Source organism: Equus caballus, chromosome 18, assembly GCF_041296265.1.
Source record: "Equus caballus isolate H_3958 breed thoroughbred chromosome 18, TB-T2T, whole genome shotgun sequence".
Taxonomy (NCBI): Eukaryota; Metazoa; Chordata; class Mammalia; order Perissodactyla; family Equidae; genus Equus; species Equus caballus.
This window is the reverse complement of record NC_091701.1, coordinates 44,607,501-44,621,607: the sequence shown is the minus strand read 5'-3', so window position 1 is coordinate 44,621,607 and position 14,107 is coordinate 44,607,501. Positions and strand designations below refer to the sequence as shown.

Here is a 14,107-nt window from a genome sequence, read left to right as displayed (position 1 = left end):
TAGGAAAAATATCTGATAAATCAAAGGGGGAAACATAGAAACGACAGCAATCTGGAAACTAGTTTTTTTAAGAAATCATTATTCATCATTCTACGTGGTTGTGCTAATGACACTCAATCAACAAGAAAAATATCAATCATTTTCCCTGTGCTCTGATTAAGAGGGCAGGAATGCACATAATAAATAGTATTTGGAAAAATTTTCTTCTAAAGGGACTACTTTTTTTTTTAAAGGTTTAGAGCACTATACTTGCTAGTTTTCAAGAAAATGGACTTAAGTGAAAAAACTAGAGCTTGAAGCTTCAGAGTGAAGTCATAAATTCAATTGCTGACATGACCAGTAGGTACCATAAAAATACCTGAGGTTGGAATAGTGAGTGGGGGCACCATGACAAAGTGGGCATGCCGTGTCCAGAGGGAGCAGCTGGTCCTCAGATTCAGCCAACTCTTGGCAGGCAAGAATGAAGTCTAATATTGTAAGATCATTCAGCTTATCTTGAAAAGATGGGAAATATGGAAATATAGATTATTTTCTATAAAGCTGACTGATTTTTAAAACCCTGTGCTGGCCGAACAAAACATGGGTACAGGCTGTATGCGGCCCTCAGGCTGGCAGGTGGCAATTTCTCTATATGAGAGGGTGAGGTATTTGAACTATATTTACTAAGGACCATTTAGCCAGAAATGCCTTCATGATTGTTAAAAAGGAGTGCTTTATGCAAATGAGGTGGAATGGGGGAAGGGAGTAATTTGCTGCAAAATGTATTATAATTTGGCATCTTGAGGTGTGAAAGTGTGATTTAAAGAGAAAAATCATTTGACAGTATTGCTATATAATTAGAATATCTTATTTTGAGACTGAGGGTTTTGAGATCATTCTTAACTGGTTTTAAACCTCTAAGTACTTTGTTTCTTGGTGGTGGTCTCTACAGTATCAGGTCACAAATAACATTAACATATATAAAATACTATGAAAACATTTTGAATTTTTGAAACCTTTTTGATTAAGGAGATCATGCTCCATGTTTTGCTGAGTATGAAAGAATTTCTATACCTTTCTTATAACCAGCATTCCCTCTGGAAAATTTCCTTTTCAGTAGCTGTCCTGAGGTTGAAGGAAAAATGATTTATAAATTCTAGGAGTGACTTTACTTTTTTTCTGTCTAGTCAGTTTTGTTTTGTGTTTAATGCATCTCTGGCTTTTTCAAAATAAAAGAATAATAAATATTTCGGTAGCAGTTTATACTTGGAAAATATTTTCACACTTACCGTTACATTAGGTAATTTTAATAACAATCCAGTAAATGATACCCTTTTTGTACACATTTTATAGCTGAGAAAAGTGAGTATGATGTGGTTAAGTGACTTCACCAATATTAGAACAAATAAGTGAAGGCATGAACCAAACCACTTGCTCTGATTCTCAAGCCTGGGATATTTACTCTTCAAACAGAATTCTAGAACCTTCTTTATTCTTTCCCCCAGTCCCTTTCTATCCCAACAATCTAGCAATGCCTCTCAATAAGACACTGTGTTTGATGAAATATTCAACCCATTGGACACCATGGTAAGTGAAGTCCTAAACTCTAACCGAGGCTACCTGGATTGGGGACTGAGTCACTGTAAAGTTCCCTTCATCTCTAAAATCAAAGAGTCTAATTTTAGAGAATTTAGAATGTGAAACAATAGAGAAGACAGAGCTGGAAACATTTCATCACCTGGTAAACAGATTCCCTTGGCTTAACTTCTTAGAACTGAACCACCAGACTTTACACATAGTGGGCCCTCAATTTGTTGACTAAATAAGATGAACAGTCCCTACATCATATTCAGTTTATAAAGGATTTCTACTTTGGGTGTTCTAAAGATGGAAGCAAATTAAATAAAGAGAACATGTAATTTATGTGCTGCTTCCTCTCGCTTTGCCCCTGCCGTTACATTTAGATATGACATCACACATAGGCTAGGAATTATCAGGAAGTGGACTGAGGAAGGTTTCAGATGAAGTGAATTAGTCCAAGTAGTACCAGATACTGCTAGGTACTGTTGGCCTCTTGGCTGATGAGGGTGGGTACACAAACAGGAGACTGCTGCCTAGCCCGCGCCAGCATTTCATTTGGTCCTCACTCCCCTTGAAGAATATGGATAAGCAGATATTGCAGAGGGCCAGTTTGTAGTCCCAGGATGTTTGCAGGCCCTCCCTCAGAAGGTTCCTCACCGCAGAAACCTATATTTTTAGCCAATGGATCTGCCACCCTCTACTTGAAATTTTGACTGCTCTATGTGTTGGTTCTGCCATTTCCTACCTAGGACATGATGAATCTGCGGCATTATTAGGCTGAGCGGGCTGTAAACTAATATAATTACTCTGTTGTATTTACCCCAGTAGTGACTGTTTTCTAGAAGGAACTTTGGTAAATATGGTATCAGAGTTTTTAAAAAATAAGAATGAAAAGTTTAGAGGTATAACAGCCCAAAAGAGTGTAAGAGGTGTAGTGATGTGCGCAGGCTTGTGTGAGTGCCGTGCGGCTATCCCACAGCAAGCAAGCCCGCCGTGCCTGCAGGTGTTTGCCTCAGGTCTCTGCCCTGAGGAAGTCTGAAAAAACCTACAAATGAAGGCAGAGTCCCTAGCAGCCAGAATTACCCTATGGGAACCTCGGAGAGTGCAGCTTTTTTAGACCTGATGGACTGCTGAATCGCACACGTGTGTTGGGGTGCCGGTGGGGGTGGGGTAGTGAGTGCCTTAGATTAATATTTCCAGGAATGTGGGTGAAAATAGACTCTAGAAGGCTTAGTCTTTTATTTCCAATTTCCTCCCATTCTGAAAGTTGTTTTCCTATCCTTCACTTTTCTATAGAACAGTTTCTTTATCATTTGAAAGCTGTGCCAGAACTTTGAAGGATACCACAGTTGTTTTGTTTCAAAATAGTTAAAGAGCAAAATGGAGGAAGTAAAGCAATAAGGCAGCAACTGTTTAGTAACTAAACCTAAGTTATAAAATGGTCAGTAATGATGAGAATGGAAAATGTTATCCAAACTGTCCAGTTTTATGGGAACTATAGACTTGTTTATTTGCATATACATAAATTCAGCCCATAACAATAAAACAACACAATGCTCAGGGTTTTTACTGTGATATCTGTCATTCTTGTGTGACACTTAGGTTAAATTGTCTTAAAAGCAATTTTGTATTAAATTACGTATTTTAAAAACAACCACATTGCATTGTGAAATTTGCCAGCCATATTAAGAATTTTCTGATGCTTTCAAAAATAAAAATTGGCATTTTGGAACAATTCTTCAGTTATCTTTAAAAACTATTTTTCTTACTTTCCACTGTTTTCTGAATTTTTATTGAACTTATTTAAAATGTTTCTAAACAGCAGTGGGGTTATGTTTCTAATACCGTTAAAATAGTATTGTTTCTGAGGTTTTTCTGTTCGTATTCCAAAGAGAAACCATATAAAAGCTGTTTTTAAAACCCACCTTCTTATTTGGGTTCCGAGTTAAGTGACACACATATGCTGCTTCTTACAGCAATTCAGTCAAATGGAGCAGGATTTTTTATTCAAAGAACATTTGGCTCTACGTTTTTCTTCCGTTTCACATCAGAAATATCACCACCAATAAACAAAACAATAATAACACCACCACAAACAACTTTGGTTCTACTTCCAATTATTTTTAAAATTCAAGAAACTGATGAAAAAGCTCTTAGCGCTCCCAAGGCCAGGACAATCTCCTGATCACTGGCTTCTTCAGCTCCTACTAAAATTAAGAACGAGCTTATGGTTAACTATTAACTTACACTAGCAAATAATGATTTTAAAGCACTGGATAAATACTTGTTTTTGAGGGGATGTGAATAATTCTGTTCCCTTAATGTTATTTAATCAAAGCTCAATCTTCCCTTTTGCAGCCCTGCTAAGATTATTGTTATTTAGTATGCATCAGTAAATAAACTTTCAATTATCTTGGTAAGCCCATCCAAAAATAGCATGAGAATCAAAAGGCAATGGTGTATCCAGTAATTGTTCCAAATAAATAATTTTAATAATTTCAGATGAACTAGAAATCTTTTGAAATTTACATAGCTTTGCTAGAGCTAAACTATGCAGAAATACCCAGTGAAAATGGCCAACTTATTTTATTTAAACTTTATATTCCTGTCTTTTACAATGATTATAACTTACTAAAATCATTTTTTGCATATTTTTTACAAATGATTAATTTATAAGAAAAATTTTAAGCCAATACAGGTGGAAGGTTGCCTTTTTTTTTGTTTTTTAAATAATTATCTAAATCTAAAGCAGTTTTGGGTTTTTTTAGTGGGCATTTTTTTTAAATCGTATTTATTATTTATGTTTGTTAACTAATGCCAATAATGGCTTAGCTCAGCTAACTGAAAGGAAGCCATGCCCTTTAACGAGTGTGTGTGTGTGTGTTGTGTTGTATTTGTGGTAAATTCCATTGCCTGTGACGCCTAAATTATTTCCTGAGACCCTGTTTCAAGACATTTATTCACATGTTTCTTCTGTATCAATCTAATCAAATTCCTACTTATAGCATATGGGTGTTCTTATTTCCTCAACTCTGTATTTTTTATAATCTTTTAAAGAAAAAAATCCTAATAGAAATTCCCTGGAAATGATTTACAGGACTGATGAATTTGTAGGTCTTTTAGACAGTTCTACATTGCAGTAACATTAATATTCTCCCCTTTTTATAAGGCTTGAAATAAATCCCATGACACCAGAAGAATTTAGATACTGATTACTTGCGATTGGTTCCTGGTGATTTGCTCTTAATAATTTCCAGTTGAATTTAATGAAAGTATGATTCCTGAAATGCTGCTTCATTAAAATTGCATCTTTTCCCCTTTAAGTGTGGTTTCGGTCATTTCACCCATTTTGTGGTGTGTTTTCCTCCCCCTTAAAAAGTGATGATTGAGAAAGCAGAAACAATTAAGAATATCACTCTAGTTCTTCCTAGAACTCAGCCCTGGAGTTTCTCTGAGTGAAATGATGCAAGCTGCACTTCATCAGGATTTTACAATATATTTTATTTTCCAATTGATCAGATTATTTTAAAAAATAGAGTTTTAAAAGGGAAAAATATGAAGATTTGGGAAGAGTGAGGGAAAGGAAAGTGAAGAATTGTTGCATATACAAGAGAAGTAAGGTTAGTATTTTTACTAAATATATATATATATATGCCTGATTAAGTTATACTGTGAAGCATTCAGACTTAATTTAACTGAGATGGTGATTTGCAAATGAATATCTACATGGATCCTTTTAAAAAATCCAAATGCAAATGAGTACAACTGCAGTAAAATATATTTGCAAATGAATCCTGTTGCTTTATTCATTTATTGTGTAATTACTGCAATCCTTCCCACCTTGTTTTCAGTATTTCTTAATCATTAAGTCGGAAGCATGACAGCAGTGCCAGCCCTGGCATGATTCTCTTTGACTAAAACCTTGTAAATTAACACAATTAGCACAGCATCATCCTGCTAATTAACTTCCAGTGTCTGGTGCAGTGGTTTTGCAAACAAGGAAGAGGGAGTCAGAAGGGAATCAACATGCCATTCTGTTACCAAACTCTGTGCTATGTTCAGTTTAGCTCAGTAAGTCAAAGCTGGCCATGTCAGAAGCCAGAGTCAGGCAATGAAGAGCTAAAGGGGGTGGAGGAGGAGAGCAGAAGGGGGTAGGAGCTGTCAAAATAGACTGCAGTAATTCAGAAGGGAGCTGATGCCACAGATGCTTCATTTAGACCAGGCCTCTTTCTTATCAAGGAATCTCTGCCAGAGGGCACAAGACAGTTTGCAAAATTCACTTTGGGTAATACAAAGGAGATTAAGGAGTCCTGCTTAATATAGCTGTACCAGAGTAGGAAGTGTGCGAACCAAGCAGAGATTAGAATGGGATGAGCCAGCACCAGGAAATAGAACAGGTTTCCAGTGCTCCTCTGTAACTAACTATACATGAGTCCTCCAGGGTACGTTATAAATCCCTTTGGGGACTGCTTCCCGAATCTGTGAGATAAGGTAATTTCTAAGGTGTCCTTAAGCTGTAAAATTCAAATGATTCTCTGATTCTAACTGCTCAGTCTTTTCTGTTAAATGAGTAACTCTTCTTGTTTTATAGTTTGCACATAATCACCTTGCTTCAATTAGTAATCAATTAGTAAAAGCAGATGATAGAATTACCCATAGCGTCTCGTTATCTGGTTGTACTCTCCCGAGTTTGTGCCACACACTGAAAGAGTTAGAATCCAGATTCTCTCTCTGTTCTTATCTTCCCTCTCACCTCTGTTTCCTTCCTTCCTTCCTTCCTCTCATTCTCTCTCTTTCTCTCTCTCCATGTGTGTGTGCAGTCTCCCCTCTTAGTACCTTGGAGGCTGTAAGGCAGAGGGAAGGATTATAAGAGGAGGGGGAATGCTAGCTAGAAGACCGACAGACAAGTGATGCTTGTTTTTTTTTTTTTCAGAGACTCAACAACAGAAGTGAGAGGCAGAGAGGAACCAGTTGTAATTCATACCGAGTTGTAGGCTTTGTGCGATGAAAGCGATGGAGCGCTGCCTGCGAGATTGCTTTGCTGCACTCCACGAAGCAGATTTGAAACTGTCGTGGACCACTTTAGATGAGAGTTGGATTATGGAATGACCTGCTATGTCTGTGTCATATTGTTCTGCGCAGGGAGCATTATACTGTGCTAACTAGGTGTTCAGTACCAAATAAGAGAGGTATCCTAGATGTGATCTGTCAGCTGTGTCTCATTTTTATATTGGTTAAAATATAAAACAGAAACTGTGAAGGGAAGAGACAGAATAGCTAGATAGTGCACATGTTAATGCTATCATGTGCTAGGTATTTAAAATGTGTGCATAGTCTACTGTAAGAATTGTGATTGAATTCTAATTTGACAGGAATGTGTGTGTACATATATATATGCGTGTTTCCGTGTGTGGGTAGCAAGTAACTTGATAGGCTTAACAGAAATAGATTTGCTTATTACTTAAAAATGAGAAAAATTTTAGGTCCTCTATAGAGTTTGCGTTTAAATTCAGTTTACTTTTTATACAGGGCTGAAATTCAGTCCATTTTAAAGTGGACATATTATACAGATCATATTAGGCATTATAAATTGTGGAAATCCTTTATAATGTTGATTTATTAATGAAAAATAATAGGTAACAAAAGAAGTTGGGGGTAAAAGCTTGTAACAGTTCTGATGAGTATCTAAGTAAATTAACTTTTTTCCCCCCAAATCTGTAGGCTTGAAGATGCAGTGGACGCCGGAGCATGCCCAGTGGCCAGAACAGCACTTTGACATCACCTCAACCACGCGGTCTCCTGCCCACAAAGTGGAAGCCTACAGAGGTCATTTGCAGCGCACTTATCAGTACGCCTGGGCGAACGATGACATATCTGCGCTGACTGCATCCAACCTACTAAAAAAATATGCAGAGAAGTATTCTGGCATTTTGGAAGGCCCTGTGGACCGACCTGTACTCAGCAACTATTCAGATGCACCATCAGGACTAGTGAACGGTCGGAAAAATGAAAGCGAACCCTGGCAGCCTTCCTTGAATTCAGAAGCTGTTTATCCTATGAACTGTGTTCCGGATGTTATCACTGCCAGCAAAGCTGGAGTCAGTTCAGCCCTCCCTCCAGCAGATGTCTCTGCAAGTATAGGGAGCTCTCCTGGGGTGGCCAGCAACCTGACAGAACCTAGTTATTCAAGTAGTACCTGTGGAAGCCACACTGTACCTAGTCTTCATGCAGGGCTCCCGTCTCAGGAATATGCCCCAGGATACAACGGCTCATATCTGCATTCTACTTACAGTAGTCAGCCAGCACCTGCACTTCCTTCACCTCATCCATCCCCTTTGCATAGCTCTGGGCTCCTCCAGCCGCCACCACCACCTCCTCCGCCACCAGCCCTGGTCCCAGGCTACAATGGGACTTCTAACCTCTCCAGTTACAGCTATCCCTCTGCTAGCTATCCTCCTCAGACTGCTGTGGGATCTGGGTACAGCCCTGGGGGGGCACCCCCTCCTCCTTCAGCATACCTGCCTTCAGGAATTCCTGCTCCTACCCCCCTGCCCCCCACCACTGTTCCTGGCTACACCTACCAGGGTCATGGTTTGACACCTATTGCACCCTCGGCTCTGACCAACAGTTCAGCAAGTTCTCTCAAAAGGAAAGCTTTCTATATGGCAGGGCAAGGAGATATGGACTCCAGTTATGGAAATTACAGCTATGGCCAACAGAGATCTACACAGAGTCCTATGTACAGAATGCCCGACAACAGCATTTCAAACTCAAATCGGGGGAATGGCTTTGACAGAAGTGCTGAAACATCATCCTTAGCATTTAAGCCAACGAAGCAGCTAATGTCCTCTGAACAGCAAAGGAAATTTAGCAGCCAGTCCAGTAGGGCTCTGACCCCTCCTTCCTACAGTACTGCTAAAAATTCATTGGGATCAAGATCCAGTGAATCCTTTGGGAAGTACACATCGCCAGTAATGAGTGAGCATGGGGATGAGCACAGGCAGCTCCTCTCTCACCCAATGCAAGGCCCTGGACTCCGTGCAGCTACCTCATCCAACCACTCTGTGGACGAGCAACTGAAGAACACTGACACGCACCTCATCGACCTGGTAACCAATGAGATTATCACCCAAGGACCGCCAGTGGACTGGAATGACATTGCTGGTCTCGACCTGGTAAAGGCTGTCATTAAAGAGGAGGTTTTATGGCCAGTGTTGAGGTCAGATGCATTCAGTGGACTAACGGCCTTACCTCGGAGCATCCTTTTATTTGGACCTCGGGGAACAGGCAAAACATTATTGGGCAGATGCATAGCGAGTCAGCTAGGGGCCACATTTTTCAAAATCGCCAGTTCTGGGCTAGTCGCCAAGTGGTTAGGAGAAGCAGAGAAGATTATCCATGCCTCTTTTCTTGTGGCCAGGTGTCGCCAGCCCTCGGTGATTTTTGTCAGTGACATTGACATGCTTCTCTCCTCTCAAGTGAGTGAGGAACACAGTCCAGTCAGTCGGATGAGAACCGAATTTCTGATGCAGCTGGACACTGTACTAACTTCGGCTGAGGACCAAATTGTAGTAATTTGTGCCACCAGTAAACCAGAAGAAATAGATGAATCTCTTCGGAGGTACTTCATGAAACGACTTTTAATTCCACTTCCTGACAGCACAGCGAGGCACCAGATAATAGTACAACTGCTCTCACAGCACAATTACTGTCTCAATGACAAGGAGTTTGCACTGCTCGTCCAGCGCACAGAAGGCTTTTCTGGACTAGACGTGGCTCATTTGTGTCAGGAAGCGGCAGTGGGCCCCCTCCATGCCATGCCAGCCACAGACCTTTCAGCCATTATGCCCAGCCAGTTGAGACCCGTTACATATCAAGACTTTGAAAATGCTTTCTGCAAGATTCAGCCTAGCATATCTCAAAAAGAGCTTGATATGTATGTTGAATGGAACAAAATGTTTGGTTGCAGTCAGTGATAACTTCTTTAAAAAAAATGTGATGAATGTTGGCACACACACATAAAACCTGCTACATAGGGTAGAGAGCCCTTTCCAGTAGTGTTTAAATCGCAAAGGGTACTGGGGAAGATGACGATTAAGTTGCATCTTTAGAGTCCGGGTAAATTTGGAGGAAAAATGCATCAAATGAGAGCTTCTGATTTGAAAGCCCCAGATGACAGAAAGCATCTATTGATGCTCAGTACGGTCCAAGCTAGACAACACTCACCAAGGAGCAAGGTGCAAGTGTGTTGATTTCAGAAGGACATGAACCTCGTGTGTTGATTCCATTCTGCTGTTCTCGAGATTTAGTTGCTGTCAAGTGCCTGGAGTGGTGCTTTATTTTTTTGTTTGCCTCACAATTACATTGGTGGCATGTGCTAATATAAAGAGCTTTAACTTCAAACATTATTGGACTAAAGAGATGAACGGTTGTGTTACGACAGAAAACCAGATTTTTGCCATTTTAAGAGCAACAGTATTCCTCAATCCTGTCTGTTCTGCAGTATTAAACTAAGAACAGGTAAAACAGGGTAACGGTAATCTGGACCTTAATTTCTGCAGTTCATTTCTTTTAATGTTCTTGTCTGCAAAAACTCAGGAAAGCGATTGTGATTTGTACAGTACCTCAAAGGAATGTGTTGAAAGCACTATGTACTGCTGAGAGTAATGGGACAGGCTTCAATGTTACTTTATATGAAAATGTATGTTTACCTCAACAATTGGAAAATAGCAAGGAAAATTACTTTGAATGTATCCAGAAAAATACTGACATGTGATACAACTGAATATTTACAATTTAAAGTAGAAATGGAAGGATTTAAAAAAAAGGAAAGGTTCTTTTACTAATGATGGGGAATTAACCAGAGCAGAGTAATTCTTTATGTCAGTAACTGCAAGAGTTCTTCGTACATTGCTCCTTGATAATGAAGTGAAAATGTTTTTAAAAGGTACACTGGTTAATGGAAAGCTACTTATTCCGTTTGAGTTAGCGTCTAGAACAGTCAGCAACAAGACCTGTCTGGGACCCTGAAAGTCACAGCACCTACAATCTAGGACTGCCTGTTACTGTGCAGGTGGGAGTGGTGGTGGTGGTGGTTTGCAAGTTCTCTCTTAAAACTGCTGGGAATGGTGTCATTCTATTCACTAATCTAGCTTATAGGCTTGCCGTGCTGTTTGATAGAATGCAGAAGATAGCAACCAAAACAAGCAAACAAGCAAATAAATACAAAAAACAACCAACCAACTTATATATATCCACAAAGAACGTCTATATCCCCTCTCCTTCTTTCTGACTCCTCTCTTGTCAGTGCAATTTTGCTTCTCATTTTGCAATCTTCTGGACTGTAGTGCTCCCGCATTCATTTCTACCTCAGTTTTGTTACATTTCTCTCAGAAAGTAAAGCAGAAACTTGGAAGTGGACGTGCATATGCGCGCGCACACACACACACACAAAATATAGTGTGCCAAACATGATACTTTGTTTTCTTCCGTCTTTTCCCATAAATCTAGTTTCTGACAACATCAGTCTTCATGCTTACTTCCACCTGAGTCCACTCCCACCCCAAGAGCATATATGGCATTTTTCTTAATTTCCCATTCCTTTCCTGCTCCCCACCAAGTTGTTCTTTGTATCCTTTAATGCTTTCTGTGCAACTTTTCATTGATAGCTGATTGACGATCGGCAATGCCTCTGAACAGACACAGTGTAGGCTGGAGCTTTCCAAAGCCGCTGCCCGTGCGCAAGCAGAACAGCCTGGCCTTTTTGAATGTATTCTTCCTTTTTTTTTTTCCTTCCTTTTTTTAGTTGAAAGATGCAGTAACAAAACTGTTGCAGAGCACTGGCATTTTATGTATTCAAAAAGTGATGTACGTTTTTAAAAATTTTAAATAAATGCAATGAGAAGCCCCAAGAAAGGTCTTTCTGTTATTGTTTTTTTCCTTCAAAAATTTTTACCGATTTCATCCACAATGTCAAATTCTCTGAAATATAACATAGAGAAAGCTAATGAAGGACTTCATGATATTTCTGAAATTTTATGATGTTGGATCATTACCCCCCTTTTTTCTTACTTTTTATGTTGCTAAAAACTGAGCAAATGAAGCAGAATTTAATTTACTATGATATTCTATCAATTAAAACTGTGCTTACATATAAATATTCCAAATTAAAAAGCAGTGCCTTTCATTAAGGATACAAAAAATAATATTTAAGTATGTCCTTTGCTTTTCGCAAGTGAATAAATGCTACAATCGTGTTTTGACTCTACCCTGCACATCCCTTATTGTAAAGAAATTCTAATACCCCCCATTAACTTGTAGGTTCGTATCGATCTCACTGACAAGTTTACTTTTGCACAGTGCTGACCTATTTTCTGTCTTGTAGACATTACATTTTATTTCCGCCAACATGCTGTGTTCACTTGAAAGCAACTGGCAAGTTTTGACAAACCCAGTCTTATTTAGACAACTTTGGAAAATCCAATATTGACCCACATTTTTTGTGGCTGGTAAGAGTTAATGCCAAATATATGACTGCGCTATTGTGTTTTACACTCACATATAAAACTGAAAAGAAAGTCATACAGATTGGCTCTTAGCTTTAAATGACTTAAAAATTACTTTGAGATATGAGTGGTCAAAAATCCATGTATTTAGGCAGAAGCTGAAGTTGTGTGTGAATTTCGTTTAGGCTCACAAATTCTAGGATTTGATATCTTAGGAAATTGGGCATGCTGAAGAAATGAAGATCTGTTGGGGGAGATAAGGCGGACCTTTGAGTAGATAGTGCTCTCCTGTGATTCTTTGATTCTGCATGGCAGCATTATGAGCTTTTCTATAGACTAGCTTAATAATGAGCTCTTTTCTGACCATCCCTTCTGGAGCTTGGGGTGGGGGTGGGGCACCACATCCTGAGAAGTGAATGTGTACAATCAGTGAGAGTACAACCGAGTAATCGGGCTTCATACTCTTGGCCTCATTTTGACTGCTAAGAATTTGGAGAAGGCTACTAATGAAGGTAAGGTAATGAGCCAGTCCAAATCCCTTGCCGTCTGGCCAGGGGATTTGAGCCAGTCCACTTAACAGCCCCTAATTCTCTTCTCACAACTGCAATAACATTTCCAACAGGGACAAAAAGGAAGTGAAGTAAACTACTTCAGTAGAAGGATCAATAGAAATTCAGGAGGTAGTTCATAATGACCTTATGTGTGACACAAATGGAAATACTCTACACTTCTGGCATGCTTCTCACCAAAATATTTAGAACATTAGTGACAATATGGAAAACTTTGCTGACTGAGCTGATCAATGGAATGTGAAGGCAGTATACTTTAAGGCTATTTACTTTCACACAGAATGTTTATCTATTAGTCAGTTTATATTCTACTCAAATGCAGATAGACGGGTATAATGTTTTCTTGTGCATTTGAAACCTATCAAGGAGAAAATAAACCATTCCACTAAAATACATAGGCCAAACACCATCTGGGCAAGTGATAAAAGCTATCCAGAGGCTATGCTATGTAAAATAGCAAGGTCAATTTACATGGGTGCATAGTACTTGGCTATGCAGTTTTCAAAAGAATACATCCAAAAAAGTCCAAATTAATTCCTACAATAGGGCTTTGTAAATTTAAATATATTTGTGGGTTGGAAAATATGTTTTAGAGGCATTCAGAATTTCTTTCTCCGAAAACGTGTCCAACTCCAAGCAGAAAGTTACTTCTATAATCCCATTCTCGTGTTTCTTAGCAAGAGTTGGTACCATCATCATTGAAACTAAAGGGACACAGTTTATTGAACTATTGAGGCCACTAAAGTAAAGTTCTAATATATATATATAAATATAATTAGCGTGTGTGTGTATATGTGTGTGTGCTGTTTTCACCACCACCTATTTGAACTTTAAAGCTAATGTCTATTTTACATTATTCAGAAGCAACTGGTTACTTCCTTTATGTGCAGAGATATACATGACCACTTTACAATTCAAAGTGTTTGAATATATTTTTTCTTTCGAAAAGTAGAGCCTTCAGTTGTTGAATCACTTGCCGATTTCATATGAAGCACATTAGCAAACATGGAGCTATTAGGATTTCAGAATTCAAAACCAGCTATACTTGTGACTAACCAACACATGAACTGAAGCTCACACTCTGCTAAGACCTCTGGTTGACATTCGATTTTGAACCTGCCAGATGCATTTGTGTGAACCAGGGATACTGCATCTTTAATGAACAAGTCTCTCCTCTTTCCCCTGTTTTTAAATACAACACAAGCAGTGTAGCACTAGGCACTGCAATTGTCAAAGACAATTAGACTGAAAGCAGGAAAATTTCACCTCCCTGTCTCAGTGATATGTAGAATGTCGGCAGCATGGGTCAGCCTTGCCACAGAGTTGTGTGAGAATATATGAATCAGTCCTATAGAATGTTAAATATTTATAAAATGGTTCTGTAGTACACCAAGGTTGGGAGCACATTTATTCTTTCTTGTTGTCTTATGATACAAAAAAGCAAAAGTTTATTTCCAGGCTTAAACTAACTCT

At 39.0% G+C, this 14,107-nt stretch overlaps 1 protein-coding gene across 4 annotated transcripts in view; it reads left to right on the top strand.

The window, feature by feature from the left end:
• Positions 1-14,107, top strand: part of FIGN (fidgetin, microtubule severing factor) — a 126,754-nt gene that overhangs the window by 110,447 nt on the left and 2,200 nt on the right. For 2 of the 4 annotated variants that reach the window (XM_070241916.1, XM_070241917.1), the window contains 2 exons: positions 6,494-6,749; positions 7,282-14,107. The exon at positions 7,282-14,107 is cut by the window's right edge and continues 2,200 nt beyond it. In XM_070241916.1, coding sequence (XP_070098017.1) covers positions 6,647-6,749; positions 7,282-9,536 — 2,358 coding nt within the window. In that variant the 5' untranslated portion in view covers positions 6,494-6,646 and the 3' untranslated portion in view covers positions 9,537-14,107. The remainder of the gene's footprint in view (positions 1-6,493; positions 6,750-7,281) is intronic. The other 2 variants (XM_023623034.2, XM_023623037.2) reach the window with 1 other exon arrangement.